This window comes from Coturnix japonica, chromosome 11 (genome assembly GCF_001577835.2).
Source record: "Coturnix japonica isolate 7356 chromosome 11, Coturnix japonica 2.1, whole genome shotgun sequence".
Taxonomy (NCBI): Eukaryota; Metazoa; Chordata; class Aves; order Galliformes; family Phasianidae; genus Coturnix; species Coturnix japonica.
Genome location: NC_029526.1, coordinates 12,296,635 through 12,315,929, shown reverse-complemented (window position 1 = coordinate 12,315,929; position 19,295 = coordinate 12,296,635). Strand labels below are relative to the sequence as shown.

The 19,295-nt window shown below is 38.5% G+C and overlaps 2 protein-coding genes across 6 annotated transcripts; both read right to left on the bottom strand.

The window, feature by feature from the left end:
* Nucleotides 1–7,564: 7,564 nt before the first annotated feature.
* NUDT7 (nudix hydrolase 7) lies at nt 7,565–11,118 on the bottom strand. 2 transcript variants are annotated; one of them, XM_015874166.1, is made up of 4 exons: nt 11,015–11,118; nt 10,578–10,731; nt 10,043–10,201; nt 8,097–8,916 (listed from the first exon to the last, which is right to left on the bottom strand). In XM_015874166.1, exons 1-4 carry the CDS (start codon nt 11,050–11,052, stop codon nt 8,533–8,535), a joined length of 735 nt encoding a protein of 244 aa, XP_015729652.1. In that variant the 5' UTR covers nt 11,053–11,118; the 3' UTR covers nt 8,097–8,532. The 2 variants fall into 2 exon arrangements, with proteins under 2 accessions (XP_015729651.1, XP_015729652.1); XM_015874165.2 differs by having other exon boundaries at nt 7,565–8,916; nt 10,578–11,094.
* Nucleotides 11,119–11,525: 407 nt separating this feature from the next.
* LOC107319417 (hypoxanthine-guanine phosphoribosyltransferase-like) lies at nt 11,526–18,653 on the bottom strand. Of its 4 annotated transcripts, none has more exons than XM_032447111.1 (10): nt 17,389–18,653; nt 15,827–15,906; nt 15,332–15,438; nt 14,698–14,881; nt 14,005–14,067; nt 13,441–13,458; nt 13,116–13,198; nt 12,565–12,611; nt 12,282–12,358; nt 11,526–11,942 (listed from the first exon to the last, which is right to left on the bottom strand). In XM_032447111.1, exons 1-10 carry the CDS (start codon nt 17,525–17,527, stop codon nt 11,895–11,897), a joined length of 846 nt encoding a protein of 281 aa, XP_032303002.1. In that variant the 5' UTR covers nt 17,528–18,653; the 3' UTR covers nt 11,526–11,894. The 4 variants fall into 4 exon arrangements, with proteins under 4 accessions (XP_032303002.1, XP_015729668.1, XP_015729670.1 ...); XM_015874182.2 differs by lacking the exon at nt 17,389–18,653 and adding an exon at nt 16,896–17,233; XM_015874184.2 differs by lacking the exon at nt 15,827–15,906 and having other exon boundaries at nt 17,389–17,493.
* Nucleotides 18,654–19,295: the final 642 nt, after the last annotated feature.

Sequence of the window (19,295 nt, the reverse complement as noted above, 5' to 3'; positions counted from 1 at the left end):
TAGGAAGAGTGCACAGATTAGTCCACAAAGAGTTACGGGAGACGATCTGTCAGGAACTGACAAACTATAAATCACTCTGCAACTCACAAAGTCTCCAATACTTTGGTATTCCCACTTTCCCTTCCTCAGCAGCTCATTCCCAAGAGCTGCCGCCTCAGCTGTGTTGGCCCAGCTGCTTACAAGGCCACAGTGAAACCCACCAGTGACTCTATTTGGCTTAGAACACCCCAGAGCATCAGGCACATGGAAATAAATGTCCATCCAGCAAGAACTTAGAGGAACAGCTTCTATCCATTCTTAGCCAATGATCTCTTTCCCAGACCTATTCATTTACCACAGCCCTTACTTCTCATAAGTATCTGTCAGTCTGTGTGCCAAGCTGAGCACAAGCAAAGGTTTGAGATTCCTGCTCTGAGCTGTTTTCCTCTTTCTGCTTCCAGCTAACAGAGAGGAAGCAGAGAGCTGTGATAGAGCACCACTTGGCCAGAAATTCAGGTCTTGACTCAATTTTAAACCATTCTGTGTTTTCTTCAGGTTTCAGCATATTTAACCCTGAGCAGTTTGCAATATTATGTATTCAGAGATTCACCTGAGCACCATCATTCTCTGAAGATTGACTTCTTTCGTAGGTTTTGGACAACTGCATTGTTTCATATTTCTTGAGTTACAAGATGATGTGGAAATTCTTCTGGATAAGCCAGAAAAATGCTACCAGTTTAAAGCTGTGGTGACTTGCACTTAAGTAAGTAAGTCAGATTTTGTTTGTGTGTTCTGGGGGGAATCAAAATGACATTCTTTACCTTGTAACCCAGCCAAACAATTTGCTGATTTTGTTGGAAGTATAATGGTTTGTTTAGAGCCATCAGGTGCCAGTGACAACCTATACACTGTGGCAGTTAAGATGAAGTGGTTGCCATGACAACTCAATTAACTAAACAAACATATCTGTATGCAGCAGCAGCTCATGTCCTCCGCATCATCTTTACCTCAGCACAGAGCATTTTGAGTAGATGCGCAAATGAATTCCCCCTCACTCACCCATTCCTTTTCCTCTTCCTCTCCCAGCTGGACAATGATGAAAACATGGAGCCACATATACTGCTTATTCCTCCTGAGCATCTCAAATAGAATAATAGCAGGAGCGCTGCCACTTCTGACAGTGCAAGAACTCAGGCCAAGTCACTGACACCTTCCTTATCCTTCTTCTCCACACTGTACCCAGCAGTTAGGTCACCTTTCCAGGACTGGCTTTTAATGCCACTGAAATTAAAAGAAACAAAGGCAGTTTGTAAATAAATAAACACTAAACAACCTGCTTGCCAATAGAACTAGCACAATCAAATATGATTGTCTAAGATTGTCTTTAAATTAGCAGCTTTGGGTAATACGGGCTCTTTTATAAATACATAGCATAGCAACTTAAGTTAGATACCTCCACATGAACTCTGGGATAATTGACATATCTAAGGAAAGCTCAGGTCAGAACTAAGATTTAATTGCCTTCACTACAAAGGAATGTAATGTTGCTTGGTACAGGAATAACTGTTCCAGTACCTCCCACAAAGCACAGAAGAAAACAAAAATGAGAAAGTTGTCGAGGTTACAACAAGTTGAGGCACTAAATGCAATATAAAGAACAGATAGCATCCATCCACAATCATCTGTCAACAACGGCTTTTTTTTTAGTGTTTGAGAGCATCTGTTTCCATGGTCCATCTTTTACCTGCTGTGCATTTATACGTCAGAAAAGGTGTGCCTTAACAACAGCGATAGACAGAACCTGGGTGAATAAGGCATAAAATGGAAGGCAGAAGAGAACTAACACAGCAAAGCCCAAAGGTACATGCCAGAGTCTTAACAGAGTCTGTCAGGTGCTTTACACCATTGCCATTTTTTCTGATTTTGAAAGAAGTATCAAATACATGACAAAGACCTATTTTGACCAGGGAAATTCTCAGTTTAGCCACACTTGAGCCTTAAAAAAAAAAAGTCTTAATTGATACTTAATGTGTGCATATTATTTTGTGCAGAACAGTTTGCACAAATTTCACTGTGGTAAATTTTATCCAGCATTGAGTCTGAAGGGATAGTGGAAATTTTAAAGAATAGAAGAGAGAATCTCACTCAGGAAAGCAATCAATCTACTTTTACCCTTCTTGCCTGCGATGCTTTTTTCCCCATGCCTAAAATTAAAAACTTTCTTGCTTTAATAAAGGTTTTTTTCCTGACACAGATCATAGCAAGCAATTTAGCCAGTAACGTTTTTTTTTACAGGCTTGCTCTGTAACTTTACCTGGAGTAGCTCTAATTACATCTTTTCCTTACAAAAAAAGGAATGAATTCTACTTTTAGTACTTACTACAGGAGAAAAAACACATAGCTAGAGAATTAGTGCAAAAATCCCACTATTAACCATCTCCAAGAACCCACATAAAGCTTAAATACTGTAGCCTCAGCAGTTAACATTGCAGTGCCATGTTTCTGGGCAGTCTGATTCAAGCAGAGAAAGATGGATGGACTACGCACTTACATAAGATGCATCCCTCATTTTTCACAGTGAAAGCTCAAAACCTTAAGGATTCGGTGTGTTGTTCTAAGACACATATACCTGAAAGTCAATAGAAAGTGCCACACTGAAGGAAATCAGGCTCAAGGAAGTTTAAACATACAGATTAGGAGTGAAACACTGATGACTGTTCTGAAGAATTCCAGAAATGTTATGAGAAATTACAACAAGGATTAGTTGCGCTGCCCAGGAGGGTGTAAGGAAATTCATTGTACCTCTGTGAGGTGGCCCAGGAGGCTTAGTGCTGGTGGCTGAAAGGCTGACTTCTGCTCAAGTGTAGAAGGCCTTGTTCTGACTGGCACTTGGGAGAGAATTCAGATTCCCAATTCAGTCTGGTCCTACTTATCTGATCAGTCTTGTTGAAAGCAAGCAAAACCTTTTCAAGCTGTTGAACAAAGCATATTTTTGTATTGAATAATGCTACAATTTACCATGCTTTTTTAATGGACAACTTCACACAGTAGACAATCATCAGCATCTCTCAAACTGCACTAATTTCCACCAGCTGCAGATCTGACTCACAGCACCTAAAAGTGACTGAAACATCCTTAGATCCTGAGCTCCACAAAACAGCTCTGGGAGCCATATAACTGCCCCCTATGTGAAACTGTGAACCATCTGTCTCTGCCCTGCTTAATTAGCCTTAATGTTTAATAAGTAAATGAAATATTTAGAAAATGCAGGCTGCACAGTTGCCAAGCACAAAATAGTCAACAGAACGTACACAGCTGCATTTCTGCCTCTGCAGACGTCACTGAGGAACTCCTTTGACACCAATTGTTTTTGGAATGAGCAAGGTTCAAGAGCAAAACTTCTCCTGTGTTTGTGTTCATATCTTAAGCAGGACTTCTGAACGCTCACGTGGGCCTGAAAGAGATGCAATCAATGGAAATTAAACTTCAGAAACCCTGCTTGTAAATAGGATTTCACTTAGTAGGTTGAAACCACACGAAACAAAAGAGGAAACAAGCTTGGGAATTAGGTGATTTTTCATCAAGTTGCAGAAAAATAAACAAATTTGGTGTTTTAATGGCAGGATATTAATAACCTAGAAAGAACACATCAAATACACAGTTACACATACTTTGTTAAAATGTAATAATATAGCTACCTGGGAAGAATCTAACAACCCTATTCAATAAAGGTTTACTCTAGTATTTATTTTGACTGATGGAGTTAATTTCTGTGTAATGTAGTACATAAACTAGTGCGGTAATCAGTTACCTTTTGTCACAGCTAGAGAGAGAACAACAGCAAATTTGAATAATTAAAATCAGTATTGCAATTTTAAATAACAGGAATATATATGGAAGACAGTTTTCAGACTAAACAGATTTTTTCCTGCTTGATAGAAACATTTTTCTTAGTTGAGTGCACTTTATTGTTCATTACTGGGGCTTAAGAGAATCAATTACCCATTTCCATGGCTTCACTAAACAGCCTTATAATGCAGTAATAAGACATTAGGAGCAAGGTAGGCTATGGATATTAGATCTGCTATTCAGTCTGGAGGAAAAGCACAAATCCAGGCTGACAGCATATCTCCATCTAGCTCAGCTGTTGCTGTACAGTTCATCTGAATGAAGTGGAAGAGTATTATTCTTTCTAGCATGTTAGAACATATTCCAAGAGAATTATTTGGCAAACAGGGTTGATGCTGTTCCTAGTGTCATGACATGAGCAACACAGAGAGGCAGGTATGTGTGTCAGTCGTGCTGCTGGGGAGATAAGTGTACACAGCCTTATTCTAAACAGCTTTAAACCACACTGTTTGGATAATCCCATACCTGGCTGCCTGCAGACCACAAAAGCCCATCCAAGGCCGTTGTTCTGCCCTCTCCAAAGTGAGGCTTATCGGGGCTTTGCTGAGCCAGGCTTGCTGTGCACCACCTGGGAGTTTGGCACCCTCTTGTGGCGCACATGCAATGCTGGCTGCTCTTCCCTTTTCTCCAGATGCACATTGCTCTCCTGCATAAGCATCTTACAAATACTCTTTAAAAAAATCTTTTTCCCTCATTGGGAGGAAAATCTAATCACAGTTAGACCACTGCTTTCCATTTCCCTTCACCAGGTAGATCCTGTCCCCAAGCCACAGAACTCCTGTGCTCTTACGTCAAAATGATCTGTCTTTCTTCAGCCTTTGTCCAGGTTAACAGGCTTTCGTAAGTCTGTTACGAGCCCTTAATCAGTAAGATTTGCTGTCTTTTAGCCATTTTGTACATGATAATGGTAGAGAATTACTTAAGTAAGGAACAATTTGATACCAGGTGTTTAACATAACTTCCTTTCTGATAACAGTAGTCTGAATCTTCCAACCATTGGCATAATCTCATTTACATTTGTTATTAATTCATTAGTTATTCTACCTCCAATTTACTGATTAATAGACAAAAGTAAACAATGAATTCTGTATAGCTCCCATTTTTAGCATGAAAGCTGGCACTGAAATATTGTGCTCCCATTTTATTCAGTTCCCATAAATATCAGCCAATCAGGGCTGTAAATGATCTAAAAATACCTTGTTATTAGATTTAGAACATCACCTTAATACTTTATAAACAACTACTTCAATATTCTAAACAATACGATTATTATGCCAACGTTAGGAGAGAAAATAATGAAAGTTACAAAGTATAATTGTGATAATATACTTTAACTGATAAAGTAGATATTGCTGTACAAACTAATATCTCAAGCATGTAATTCAGTACAGCTGTGCTTAAGTCAATGAAACTGTTGTGATTTATGCCAAGTACAGATCAACTGTAATTAAATTACTAGAAATACTTCCGTTCGTTTTCTTTAAAATGGAGAATGAAATAAATAGCATTTAAATGTCTGGCTTGTCAAGTCCTATCCTATAGGCATTAGGTTCCATTGCAAATCTATTTGAATGCAGATTAACATCTCTGTATCCTTAATCCTTCCAGCATATATTGAGCTTTCTGTCCAAGATCATTCATTTTTATTTCAACAAGCCAGTATCAGACTCTTGCAGACTCTGGAAGACCATGATGACATCAGAGGCAAATTTAGCTTTCCTATGATGAGCAGTTCCCATGTTTGTTGCCGTTAGTTCTATTTTACTATAGGCATAAAAGGGGATGCCAGCTCCTCAAGCAAATAGTTTAAAGCCATTGGGCTAGCAGATAAACACAGTAGCAGCTGTAAGATGAAATACAGAGGTGTATCTTTAATACTGTTGTTTATAAAAGACTAGAGATCAAAAAAGATACATGCAACACTTTAATGGGATGATAATAGCAGGGTAACAAGATCTTTGGCTACAGCAAATCAGAACAAACCCAAATGCACCAGACACAAAAATGAAGGAAAAGAGCTGCTTACCTTTAGAAGGCCTCAGATAGACAGGGATCCCCAGCAAGGGATGCCTTCACCTTCACTGTCAGCCCTTAAATGAGGGCTGGGAAGTGCTGGATCCTGGCCCTGCTGCTTCTGATCACTCAGATACATTGCATACACCTGAGCTCCCCTGGGTTGGCCCTTCCTTGCTTCAGGCCGTGACTTAGCATTTCAAATACAGATGGTCTGTCAGTGAATGGTCACAGCTGGACATTCGCATCCTGACTGCAGTGATCCTTTAGAAGAAGTAAGCATGTCCAAAACAATGAGTCTCTTGCTTGCTAGTCAACAACTGTTCCCCTTCAGCAGGTTCTGACAAACAGGATGATTATTCTCCATTAGTGTTTCATTATTACCTGGATATTTTCCTTTCTATCACACTTCAACAAGCAGTTCCTAGCCTATATCTGAAGTAAAAAGGAACAGACAACTGTATGGTATGGGAAATATAATTACAAACATAAAGCATTTGTTTTACTACTTAGTTGTCAATAAATAAAGAAATCTGAGTTGCAACTCAGAATCTCACACAGGGAACATTCTGGATACAGAACTGCAGCTTCTGCTAGAAATGAGAAACAAGTGTGATTCCTTCTGTTTTTCTTATTTCTTAGATTAGATTTTGGAAGTGGTATGATTAGAGGGAAGAATGAATTACCTATTGACCTTTTTTATGATATGTCTTTATTTTTTTTCAAACTGGAGATGGTTCAACATGTACTGTTTTGAAAGCTGCATCACTATGGCAACCTACTAAAAAAATCTCAGTAGGTACATCACACACATTGGCACGTAAGCACTCACATGGGCTCGTGCTTGAAAGACAAAACCATCTCCACATTTTCTTTGCTTATATGACTTAGGCTGAATATAAATAATCTCCTTTCTTGGATATTTACGTTCTCATCTAACTGTAAGAGCCTTAACCCTGCGTGAACTCTAGCCATGCAACAGCGACAGGAATTTAAATTAAACTACATCCACCCATCTTCTTGAAATGAAATGTGTTGTTTTTCTGACACAAAACTGCTGTCACCCAGTGTACAGCCCTTTTAAAGCTATTTTCACTAGATGTTCTTTATTACAATTGTTAAATACTAATGTACACATCCAATGCAGATACGTGGTAATTTTTCACATGAAAGCTAAATACCAAAAGTCTGATTACTTGAGCACTGAAAAATATAGAGATGTTAATGCTGAATCACTGCACCTTAACTCCAAGAGTGACTAACAATTCACATTAAACTGTATTCTACTTATTTTTAGTTAGCTTCATATCAGTAATTTTCGTGACGTGATGTAGGGCTTTGCACTCATTTCACTGTCACGTTAGCATTGCTTACCCATAATTAGAGAGTGCACTATGGAACATATTTTCAATAGCTTTTTTTCAGTTGAGTAAAGACCTCATTGAGCAGTACATGAGAATAAACACAGAGGGTAAATAAATATAAAATGCATTTTCAGATTGGAAGCTATGTTATTAACATACTGTACTTACATGGGACAGATGCATTTGCAATAAGTTACTCAAAATAAAGAGGTCCTTTAAATCACTATATTCAAAACAAAATACACGTCTACTTTAATAATTTTCAGCTATGATACAAGAGAGAGCAACGGGACACCCTGTTCTTGGTAATGGCTTTATTACGTGACTAAAGACAGACATGAGCTTAGGCACTGTAACATTCAGTGTTAAACTGCAAGGCATTGCATTTCTGCCTCAAGAACTGTGGCAGTTTTATCTGAAGATTGCCCAAAGAAACAATCTCCCTTTAGTTTCTGTGAAACTTGCAGAATTGCAGCTGTAGAACAGGCCATTGTTTCCTTCTATTGTTTTAGTGCTCAAAGGGGGTGTTTGGGCACTCAGATGGTCTGAAGAACTTTAGTTTTGTTCCTGCATACACTGAGAAAAAGCACTATAGGATTTCATGAATGCCAAGTGCCACTTTTCTCTCCTTAAATACTGCTGGAGCTGAGAGAATGATGTTAACGATGCTGAGGAGTAAAGTTCAGTACTATGACATGTACACTAAGCTTTCCACAGCCTTGAGGAATTCAGGGAGAAATATTAAATAGGGCAAGAGTAATAAAACTCATTAAACCTCCACCTTCCTTCCCTCCACAACCCCAACCAAAACAAAGTAAACTGTGAAAGCACTTGCCACCTCTTATGTTTTTATTATGTTTTATTATGCATGCGTATGCAATGAAGATATGCAATATGTCATATCGTAAGATGTGGACAGATCCCAACAAGCTTTTATGTTCTATTTCAAACAGGCAAAAATCAGTTTTAGTTTGTTAAATGGAAGAAAAGCACAGAAGGTCAGTCTTCAATCACACAAAACAAAGGCAGAAATTGAACCCGACCTTTTAAATCTGTATAAGTGCATAAAATAACCAACTGTGTGCTCTTGATAACTGAAAACCAGATAAAATCTGTGAATCTAGTTAGTGTTTGACAACTTGGTTTGATTTTAAAAAGTTTACCAATTCAGCAGGAATGCAAATGTGAAATTCAATCAAGTAATGGATACAAAGAACACAAACCCAAACTTTACCCTTCCTTCAACAGAGATGGTCAGACCGGCTTCCTATAGACTACTCTTCTTTCTTTCATTTATGGATGCATATAAGTTCAAAAAATAATTTTCAGCAGACACAATTAAGTTGTCAAGATCAAAATGAACTTCAAAGGTGGGTTTCATCCTAAAAACTACAATAGCAAGAAATACAGCAAAATGTGCAGTAAGTCCCCATATCTTGAAGGACTTTTTATGTTCGTGGTCATCATATGTAAAGCAGTGCATCCAGTCTAAGTAACCAGATGAGTTTTTATATGGCATGGCCACGTAATTTAAGGGCTTGATAAAGTACTCCAATGGCACAACAAAAACATCGCTCACTTCATCTGGATTAGGAGATGCCTGGAAGGTATCCTCTATGAATCCTACAACTGGTGTTACCAAATGATTCATCTAGAAAAACAACAAGAAGAAAAAAAGATGACAGAAAACAAACACTAAGCTTGTACCAAGCAAAAGAAGTTCCTTTATTTTAAAAACGTTTCAGATGTACAAAAGGAGCACAGGAAACAATCTGAACTAGAAAATATATACACTTTGTTTGGAACTGGTTGTTTATGATCATCCTTCTTTCAAGGTGGGCACAATCTATTAGAATAGTAGCTTGTATAAACAGGATACCGTTACCCTTTCAGATATATCACTAATTCTATTTATTAGTAGCAGTAAAGCATCCCTGTTCAACAGAAAGCTCTGATGCCAAAGCTCAAGATTTGTGCTATTCGATGGTAGTCTGGAGGAACTCCATTTAAGTTAAACTGAATGTATGCAGAGAGAAGATGCAGCACGATCTAAGAGGTCAGACTTGTGCAGCTCAAAACTACATAACCTAAAAACTAAAGGGATCCTTTCTACATATAGCTTCTTAAGTGTGTGGTTTTTGTTATATATATTAAAATTATTTATCTCCAGGGGTCCCTTTCAATCTAAATTAATCCTGCTCTGCACATGCAGTTGAATCAGTTAACTCTGAGGTTACATCACATTGCTCAGGGCTGTGCCTGGATAAATTCTGCCTGCCTGCTAAAACAGTCAAGGCAATCTACTCCACTGCTTGGCTAACCACATGGACTGTTTTCTTTGTACCTAATCACCTGTTGCTGCTTGTGTCTATTGCGTTAAGACAAGTCTAGAATCATCTTCTCTATAACCACTTAGGAGGTACATGAAGACAGCAACGAGATCCCCACTAACTTCAAGCTGAGCAAACCTGCTTCTCTCAGCCTCTACTCCTATTTCACATTCTCCAGCCCACTCAGCATCTCCTTGGCTCTGTTAGACTCTCACCAATTTACCAGTGTCTTCCAGATACTGCCTAAATTGACTTCATATGAGGTCTCACAAACTCCAAAAAGAGAAGAAAGAATCTCCTCCCCTCACTCTGCTGGCAGCACAGGCTGTATACATTAAGAACCTGTGATCATTTACAGTTACAGGTTTAAAAAGGCCACTATCAAACATATAAAAGGAAATTACTTGCTTTCTAACGATACGCTGACTGACTGAGTTTATTGCTTACTTTATCAATTCCTGGCACAAGCCTACAGATGACTTCCACTTTCTCCGGCTGCAGTCCCACTTCTTCCTTGGCTTCTCGGAGGGCAGTATCAATTTCATCTTTATCCATTTCTTCCCTTTTACCTCCTGGAAAACACACTTCTCCAGGTGATCTTCTCAGCTGGAATTTAAAGGAGTACTACCGTTAAACATAATAAGTTCGTTTCACCTTGTGTAGCTCACGGTATAGAACCACCTCAGGCCTGATTTATCTTCCTGAAGACACTGTGATAAGAAGTTTTTGTAGATGAGAATAAACGAGCCTTGTAAAGAGCTACGCAGGAAGGTTTTGGTTTTACTCACACTAGGCCTATACATAACTAATCTATAGGCCTTCACTATTAGAAATGTGCATTTACGTGCTTGTATATCACGTAATTCATGCTATGCCTTCTGCTTTAAGGTTTCAGAGCTGGAAATCATCTCTCGCTGTCACACCGACTCTCAGGACCCGGCCTCGCTCCGCAGAGGCCCCTCAAGTGTCCGGCCACACGCACCTGCATGGATCGGACGGTGAGCAGCAGGCACAGCGCCCCGTCCCGCAGCAACAGCGGCAGCAGCACCGAGGCCTTGCGAAGAGGCAGGTGGGAGAACTTGTCCCCAACATCGCACTCCTTCAAGCGGAGTTTCGCTTTCCCTTTTATACTCTCTCTAGAAGGAAACGGAACAAGAGCTGCGGCGCCCCGCACCGTACGCGGCCCGAGGGGACGCAGCGGAGCACAGAAGGTGACGGCCACACTCCGGCTCCCAGCGCGCTGCCCTTGTACCGCTGCTCCCAGGCCCCACCGCGGCCTGTACCCAGCGGAGAACACACGCGGAGCCGCCTTCCCCTGCAGCAGCCCCAGGAAGGCGGCAGCCGGCTCCATTCTTCCTTCCAACCCACGGCCGCCGTCCTTCGAGCCGTGCTTTACACCCGAGCCGGGCGGAGCGCTACCTTTCTCCCCCGACCTCCCTCCTCTCCGCTGCCGCCATCTTTATCACCCACAACGCGAGAGCGGCTTTTCCCGTTGCCTCCCACAGCCCGCCCCTGTGACTGACAACCGCTTCCACCAGTCAGCGCACGGGCTCGGCCTTTCCCCCTTCCCTCCCAGAGGCGTGTGGCGGTTCACAGCATCACAGAATGATTCGGGTTGGAAGGGACCTCAAGGATCATGTAGTTCCAACCCCCCTGCCTGGCAGGGCCACCAAACATACACCTTTACTAGATCAGGTTGCCCAGGATCCCGTCCAACCTGGTCTTGAACACCTCCAAGGACGAGGCATCCACAACCTCCCTGGGCAGCCTGTTCCAGGGCCTAACCACTCTCCTAGTGAAGAACTTCCCCCTAACATCCAACCTAAATCTTCCCTCTTTTAACTTAAAACCATTTCCCCGTGTCCTGCTATTGTCAGCCCTTTCAAAGAGGTTCTGAGGCAGCTGCTGAGGAGAGGCTTCAGCCCAGGGGAAGGGTAGCACTAGGTGTTTATTTAGCTTATTTAACTACTTACGTATATTTTTACATTGTTAAAATAGCTTGTGTACAATGCACACATTGTTCCTTACAGTAAATAAAAACTCAGATATATTTACACACGCATCCTTTCTGTGTCCGTGTTGTTCCAGTAGAAGGCAATACCAAATGCATGAATATATTTTACAAATACATGAATATATTTTACAAATACATGAATATATTTTACAAATACATGAATATATTTTACAAATACATTTCATTCTTCAGTGTAGTACTTCAGTGAAACAAGCACATGACCGGATCACTTCTTCATACACACAGTCCAGGCCAGGGAGCTTTTACTCCAGTAGGCTCATGGTATCAGATCTTGTATTTCTCTTTGGCTTTCTCTTTGAGAATGCAAATGTGCTAAAATAAATAAATAAGAAGTACAACTTAAGTCAAACTTTACCTTCAAAGGTAATATAAAGACTATTTTAAGTTATATTCCACAGAATCACACAGAATCACAGAATTATCAAGGTTGGAAAAGACCTAGAAGATCATCTAGTCCAACCATTACCAATACTTCCCAGCTAAATCATATTCATCAACACAACATCCAGACGTTTCTTGAACACTCCCATGGTCGGTGACTCCACCATCTCCCTGGGCAGTGCATTCTAATGCCTAACTACCCTTTCCGAGAAGAAATTCCTACTTGCATTCTCCTGTTGGAACTAGAACACAACATTCGTATGTACTTACATTCAGATCTCTGAAGTATTCATTGTAGTCAAGGGCATATCCAACTACAAACTTATCTGGAATTTCAAAGCCTATATCTGTAAGACAAACACACGCCACAAGTCTTTTTAGGTAGTAGAAATATCTTTTAGGTACACAGTTTGCATTCAACATACGGTTTAAGTGTAACGCTAAGAAATGTTTCATCCTGCTTTCAAGGTACTTAGAATGATTAAATTTAAGAATCAGAGCTGAAAATTGATGATAGGGGTTAGAATTTATGCCATCTTTATCAGTTACTTACAGTCTGGTCTGTAACCAGGACTTCGGTTTGTCATTTTAATGAGCAAGCTGTAATAAAGAGGAGGAAAGGTTAAGAGTTTTAAAATGTCATAATCCAAGCTCTGTTCTTTGCTTCTTCCACCCTTCCCCAATCATCTTCTATAGCAGTATAGTTAAAATAATTTTATTGTTTTATTTGAACAGTTGTAGAAGTAGTTTTCAGCCTTATAATAGAGAGATAATTGAAAGCTTGAATCTAGGGTCATCAGAAAAGTCCAAATGTTATTTACTGCTTTACATTTAATTCTTTTCAATTCTGTATGCAAATCTTTTGTTCCTCCCTCCATGTAGCCATGTATCAGCAAAGTAGGGTAGTACTGATAGGGGAATCCAAGCAGCATTTAAAGATTTTAGGGGAGAGAGAATCTATCAATCTTTATAGACTAAGCAAGAAAGGCCATGAAACTTCTTTATTATTTTAACAATGAATGTGTTTGTGCATATCCTAATTATTCACGAGTGATTTTCCTGTATCTTGTTACCATGCATTAATAAATAACCATGTGATTATACCTTACTACTTTTATCATCTTTGGTTCATAGTCCTTCAGTTTTGAAAGCAGTGCCTTCATTGTTCTACCAGTCTCAATAATATCCTCAAAGAAATAAATAAAAAAAAAAATTATCATTCAAGTCTGAAAGAAAAAGCATATTTTCACTCTATTAATGTAAAGCAGAAAAAAAACCAGCAGCCCTGGCAGTGCATTAAGATGATATACATGCTTTAGCTAACATGTGATTAAGTGTTGTTTTAAATGTAATTAATATTAACCTTGCAAAGTAGGCAGAACAACACCTCCCCCCTTAGAGGATATATATAAAATAAATCTTTACTCACCTCTACTACTAACACATTCTAGAAAGAGAAAAACATAGGGAAGGAAAGAATCAAGTGTTACATGAAGCACTTCAGCAAATTAAACAGAAAATGTTTGTATTACAAATTTCACTTACATGTAAGATGTAATTAGATTTCAAAGGAGCTTGTCACATAGTTACTTGGAATTACTTAAATAGTTGGATTTTGTTGCTTTTCTAAGAGTCCTAATGAAATTGTGTATATAAAGATAAAACATTGAGACAACTACCAGGTCACGTGCATAGGAAGAACATTCTGAGAACATATTGCATAAATCAGTTTAAGATGGTTCATTTCTGTAGGTTGTGGTGGGAAAAAAATAAAACCAAAACATATAACAGGACTTTTAGAAGTGTTTCAGTGCTGATCATGTTAAGTTTCCACTGAGATCACTGGGAATTACTCTGTTTAAAAGTGTGAATTATCATTAATATAAACAGCCACTTAAAGCTTATTTATATAGTAGAAAAATCTTAAGGGCAAACTTCCTAGAGGATACATAAGAACCGCTCCTTCTTAAAAACCAAAGTTCCTCGTTCATACCTTCCCATTTAACGCAGACAGTTCTTCTCCAACAATACTGATTTTCTCTGTAGGTGAATCGTTCTAGAAGAAGAAAAGGCGATTCACATAAAATATGCTTAAAAGTACTGCACTGAATGTATATAAACATGTGCTGCTTTGGCTGTTCGCCTGTGAAATGGTACTTGCAGCTCTACAAAGCACTTCTTCAGTGAAAGAGCTTTTGAGCTGTTAGGAACAAGGCAAGGATGTGAAATATCAACACAGGCATGTTAGCACGGAATGCTTCTGAACAAAAATACATCCACATTCCTGGAATAGGCACCAAATGGCTTTCGGCTATTTTTGTTACTTCTAATTTGTTTTAGAGTTTTATGAAGTATTTATAATATATTGTGAACTCTTATATTTAGCATGCGATACATTTGTATCAGTGCGCAGGGCTTAAGCCTTCAAAGCAAAGAGGAGGACATTAAAGACCTGACCCTGACTTTGTTACATGAAGTGTCCATCTGTACATCAATTCCAGTGAACTTACAATATTCTTCTGATCATTTGGCAGATCAGTAAATTGATTTACTAACTGTTTTCAGTACATAGACTGCTCTTAACATGATAAATTCAGTTTTCATGGAACTTCCATATAAATATTTAGTGCTCAGAATGGCAACATATGGGGAGAATCAATTTTCTCAGGGAAAGAAACTTACTCACACAGTAGCTTTTTATTTTAACAAAATCCACAGTAACAGGCACTGACTTATCACCATTTTGGTTTAGTGCTTTTATATGGTCCAGCAAGTCAGCAAAGAACTTGTAGCCTCCTTTAAGGACACAGAGTGCAACAATGTGGTGGCTTCCCATATCTTGCATGATATCTCTAGCCAAACGTTCTGTCCTGGAAGAAAAAACAAACCCCAATTTCTTTAGAGTGTTTTGTACATCATATTTGTTTGTTTGTCCATCAGTGTTTGTTGTGCCGTTGTTTATTTTTAAGTAACAAAACTGTGACCACATTAAGACCCTGGAAACTTAGTTCGCATGTGCAGTTAAGTTCACCAAATGACAACTACTCTATCTGAAATACTGTTGATTGAAGTTATGTCTAAATAACACGGAAACAGAAAGCTTAAAGATATTTGATGTAACAGAAACTTAACTGAGGTTATAGAAGAGTCCTCTTTGTAAAACATTTCTTGTATTAAACTCTAGAGCAGAACTTAATTTTAGAACCACAGGGTTTCCATACTTCTTGTGGGCTATACAGACAGGATGGAGCATCAGCCTCTTCATTTGGGGGGAAGCTAGTCATTGCCATCAATATCACTGCTGTTTATTATTCTCATACCTGTCCAGGATTAGTCCATGAGGAATGAAGACTCTTTCTATATCTTCTTCATAATGCTTAGGAATACAGAACAGGTTTTTGTTGTAGCCACTGTCTTCATCTTTTATCTGAAAAGGAAATAACTAAGAGTGAAGATGGAGCCATTCAAAGGGGAGAAAAAGAAGAAAGCCTTCCAGTCTAGCACAGAAAGAAAGAAAATCACCTTGTGATCACCTAGGAGAGATGAGTGCTTAGGAATCAGGGAACAAAAACGGACCGTAGTGAGCAGAGATAGTTTATGACTTGCAAAATTTCTGACAGTCGCAATAAGATAATCAATTACCACCTTCTGAATTGACCATTAATCCACTTATGGATAAAATAAGGTGGACAGTTGTTTCAAAAGACTAGAAGGTCATAATATAAGGTAACACACATTGTTCAGCCAGGAAAAGATTCTAAGCATTCTGCAAGTACTCAAAATTAAAAGGCCTTGATATTTGCAGTTAAACTTACAAGAATAGTTTTGCAGTTGATCACAACCCAGTATGTCAGTGCTGCTGTTTTGCCTGTTTTAGTTACTGTTTTCTTCATGTCTGAAATCAGTGAAATGAAAGCTCAGATGAGGGGTTGTTTTCAAAGCAAGTTTGTTTATGCCTTATTAATCTTGCAGGAGATACTTGTTACACTTGTATCAGCTGTACAGCATTGCCAGTGGTAATGTAACTATGGAACAGATCTTGAAGCGTACAGGTGTGCATGGTGACAGTTGCTTACATCTTCTCCAATAGCACAGTTTAATACTTTTTAATTTGGTTAATAAATGTGCTTATTAGGACAGTTTTTTTTTAAGACAATCATTACAGTAATGTTTTGTTTTCTACTATGTTTAAAGAAAGTAAGGTTTACTGAAAGGTTTGTGAACAAAACATAAAGAATTGCCTCAGTTTGAGAACCACATCACCATAGCAACATGCTGCCTCTGCCTTACAGGCTCACAAAAGCACTTGTATCATGGCACATGCTAAATAGTACAGCAGTACTATGTATATATGCTCCTCTTATAATAAAGAAGCCTATGAAGCCATAACACAAAGTCATTGAAATTTTAATCATGAGCTTATACCTCAAGGAATCAGTTGTTTAAGTGGGATTCATTCTTGTTTTCTGTTCATTTACTGATGTAGCCAGATTTCATAGTTACAAAGGGGAAAAAATGAAACTGACAAGCTACAACAATTAAATACAGTGGGATTCATAAGTACGTGTTGTTTCATCAGCACAGAATGAAAAAACACAAATGTAAGTACATTCAGGTTAAATACAGGTTGTCACACTAGTAAATAAATGAGTTTAAAACATATATCTGCTATAAAAGCTGTTATGAGAGATGATTTTTTTTAGTAAAAGTAGAAAATAATGCTTTAAAGCATTATGACTAAAGTCAATATGATTAAAACACATGATTAAAGTCAATATTTCTATTTCTAAAAGCATACTTTTTTTTCCCTTGCTGTAATTAACCTTCCCCCCATTTTCAAAGCTCTCTTCAGTTACATAATACAAATGCGCCGTGTTTTCTTACCTGCAATCCACAAGCCATAATCTCACTTTAAACTGTATTACCAGAGAATGAGATGGTGTTGTTATTGCAGTTTTTCTTGCTTTATTTTCATCCTGCAGTAAGATCGTGACCCGCTTCTTAGCAAGGTCAGACCCGCTATCCTTCCTAGAGGAAGCGTTACTTCCTTCTACTGATGTACTGACATCACAATCCCAGGTTTTTACTTAATTAGATTAACCAGAAATAAAATGGGCATTAGTCCTGCTGCAGCCAATCAAGAGTAAATATAACGGAGAATGAAGGATGCAAAAGGAAAGCACATGAATCAAATTAGTTAAAATGACTGGGTAGGATAGCATTTTTTTAACTGGCAGCACAGATCTGCTAATTGCTTGTAGCAGGTGGCAGTTCAGTGGTGTATGTGTAGAAGATAGTTCTGTATACCCATTTCTTATACAATATTTTTACTGTCATTTTTTCCTTAATAAAGTCTACACATTTACTTTTTACTTACCATAGAAAACTAATGTTTGGATAAACAAAGCCAGCTTTTTAACAGTGACTTGAAGCAGAGGTCTGTGTCTGTTGAGACATGGTGAACCCAGGTCATCACTTTGTGGAGAGAGGTCGATAGTTCCAGCACTGTACTCCATAACATTTTAAATCAAATGGCATTGACATTCACTGTAATCTGATTATTTTAATGTACCAAACCTAGTATTATCTGGGATTAACATGAAAGTCTTAGAGTTTTGAAAATTAATCCTACTAACAAAATGAGCTAAAGGCAGCTTGCACACATTGAGTTACAGAATGTTCTTACCAGATTGAGTACATTTTATTAATTCAGCTGTATGAGTGTTTTCATGGTGGGGGTGGGGAGGAAGGACAGGGCAACAAAAGAAGATTTGTAGAAGCTCTTTAGATCGTTGCTGATAACACTTGGAATATTGCAGGAACAGTCTTTGAAGCGAATTAATGGGCATATCCACAGTTTTCATTGATATCTTGAATAGTAGCACTACTGAGGAATTATTAATGCCTTGAGACTACTTGGCCTCTATTTTTATTCAATTAACATTATCTTCCTTCCATGAATTTTGTATCATTTTCTTTACCTGACATAAGTGAACTCCCTATCTTGCGAAAAGCCATGCTTTCCTATTTTCTAGTATGACACACTCTTTTCTAACAGGTAGTAATTTGGCTTCAGAAACCTGGGATGGCAACCTAAGAGATTATTGTTTTGACATTGCTTTCTGATGTGGACAACTGTACAGCTGGAATGAAATTTCCCTCATTAAACTGGGGAAATAGGTCTATTCTGCTTATATCCCCATAGGTGGGAAGTGCCGAATGGGCAACTGTGTGGCATCCAGTATTTTCTGAATGGATTCATAAGAAATAGTCAGGTTGACAGCCTGTGTGGGGAAAGAAAAGATCCTGGAAACTCTTTGAGGCTTGGAATAAATGAGTTTAACACTGGGCAAAATATACACTTTCATTACACTTAAAGCTGATTCAAGAATCCTTTGCTTACTCTGAAACTGGGGAAACTACTTGTCACGTCATCTTTATTTGAGCCCTAACAGTAAATGCATACACTACCACTGGGCAATTACTTGAAATGCCAGAAGATGTGATAGTGGTTTCAGTTGTTATTGGTCAGAGATTTACATTATGAAAATCAGTGCTACTGTGAATGTTTTTATGATCATGTTCTAAATTTACAGGTGAAAATTTCAGCCAGTAGTTGTAGCCTGTAAAAAGAGACTGGAGATTCACAGAATCACAGAATTACCAAGGTTGGAAAAGACCTAGAAGATCACCTAGTCCAACCATTACCAATACTTCCCAGCTAAATCATATTCATCAACACAACATCCAAACGTTTCTTGAACACTCCCATGGTCAGTGACTCCACCACCTCCCTGGGCAGTGCATTCCAATGCCTGACTACCTAGACTAATTATATCAGCACTGATAATGTGGTAAAACAAGAACCAGTCAATGTAGAACAATGTTGCTTTTGTCCTTTCATTCATTCCCTGATCTATTGAATCAATAAGCGATTTTTAGAGGACATTATTTTGCTGTTTACATACTTGTAGGTTTGCTAAACAGTTGTACATTTTCTTACAGTTTGAAGGGACTCTTAAGTGCTGCAGGTATTTTAAATCTTCTCAAGAAACAGGTACAAGTTAAGTTCAGACCAGCACTTCCATTTAATTACTTTAAATTGGGAAGCAAATTCATGTTGCTGGATGCATTCTACATCTGTTCCGTTATTTTACCAAGACTACAAATAAAACATCAGAGAAAATGTCCACTAGAGGGAAGCCTCTACCACAGATGACAGTTCTTGCCAAGAGGAAAGAAAAATTATTTAAATAAAAAACAAAACACTTTCAAGAATAAGAC

Coding starts and splice junctions, on each gene's coding strand:
- NUDT7 (XM_015874165.2), bottom strand. CDS start 10,946: ATGGAGCCGGCTGCCGCCTTCCTGGGGCTGCTGCAGGGGAAGGCGGCT. Junction 10,202..10,577: donor TCACCGTCCGATCCATGCAG/GTGCGTGTGGCC, acceptor TTTAAATTCCAG/CTGAGAAGATCACCTGGAGA. Junction 8,917..10,042: donor TTGTGCCAGGAATTGATAAA/GTAAGCAATAAA, acceptor TTGTTTTTCTAG/ATGAATCATTTGGTAACACC.
- LOC107319417 (XM_032447111.1), bottom strand. CDS start 17,527: ATGGAGTACAGTGCTGGAACTATCGACCTCTCTCCACAAAGTGATGAC. Junction 15,439..15,826: donor TCAACTGCAAAACTATTCTT/GTAAGTTTAACT, acceptor TTTCCTTTTCAG/ATAAAAGATGAAGACAGTGG. Junction 14,882..15,331: donor CATGGACTAATCCTGGACAG/GTATGAGAATAA, acceptor TTTTTCTTCCAG/GACAGAACGTTTGGCTAGAG.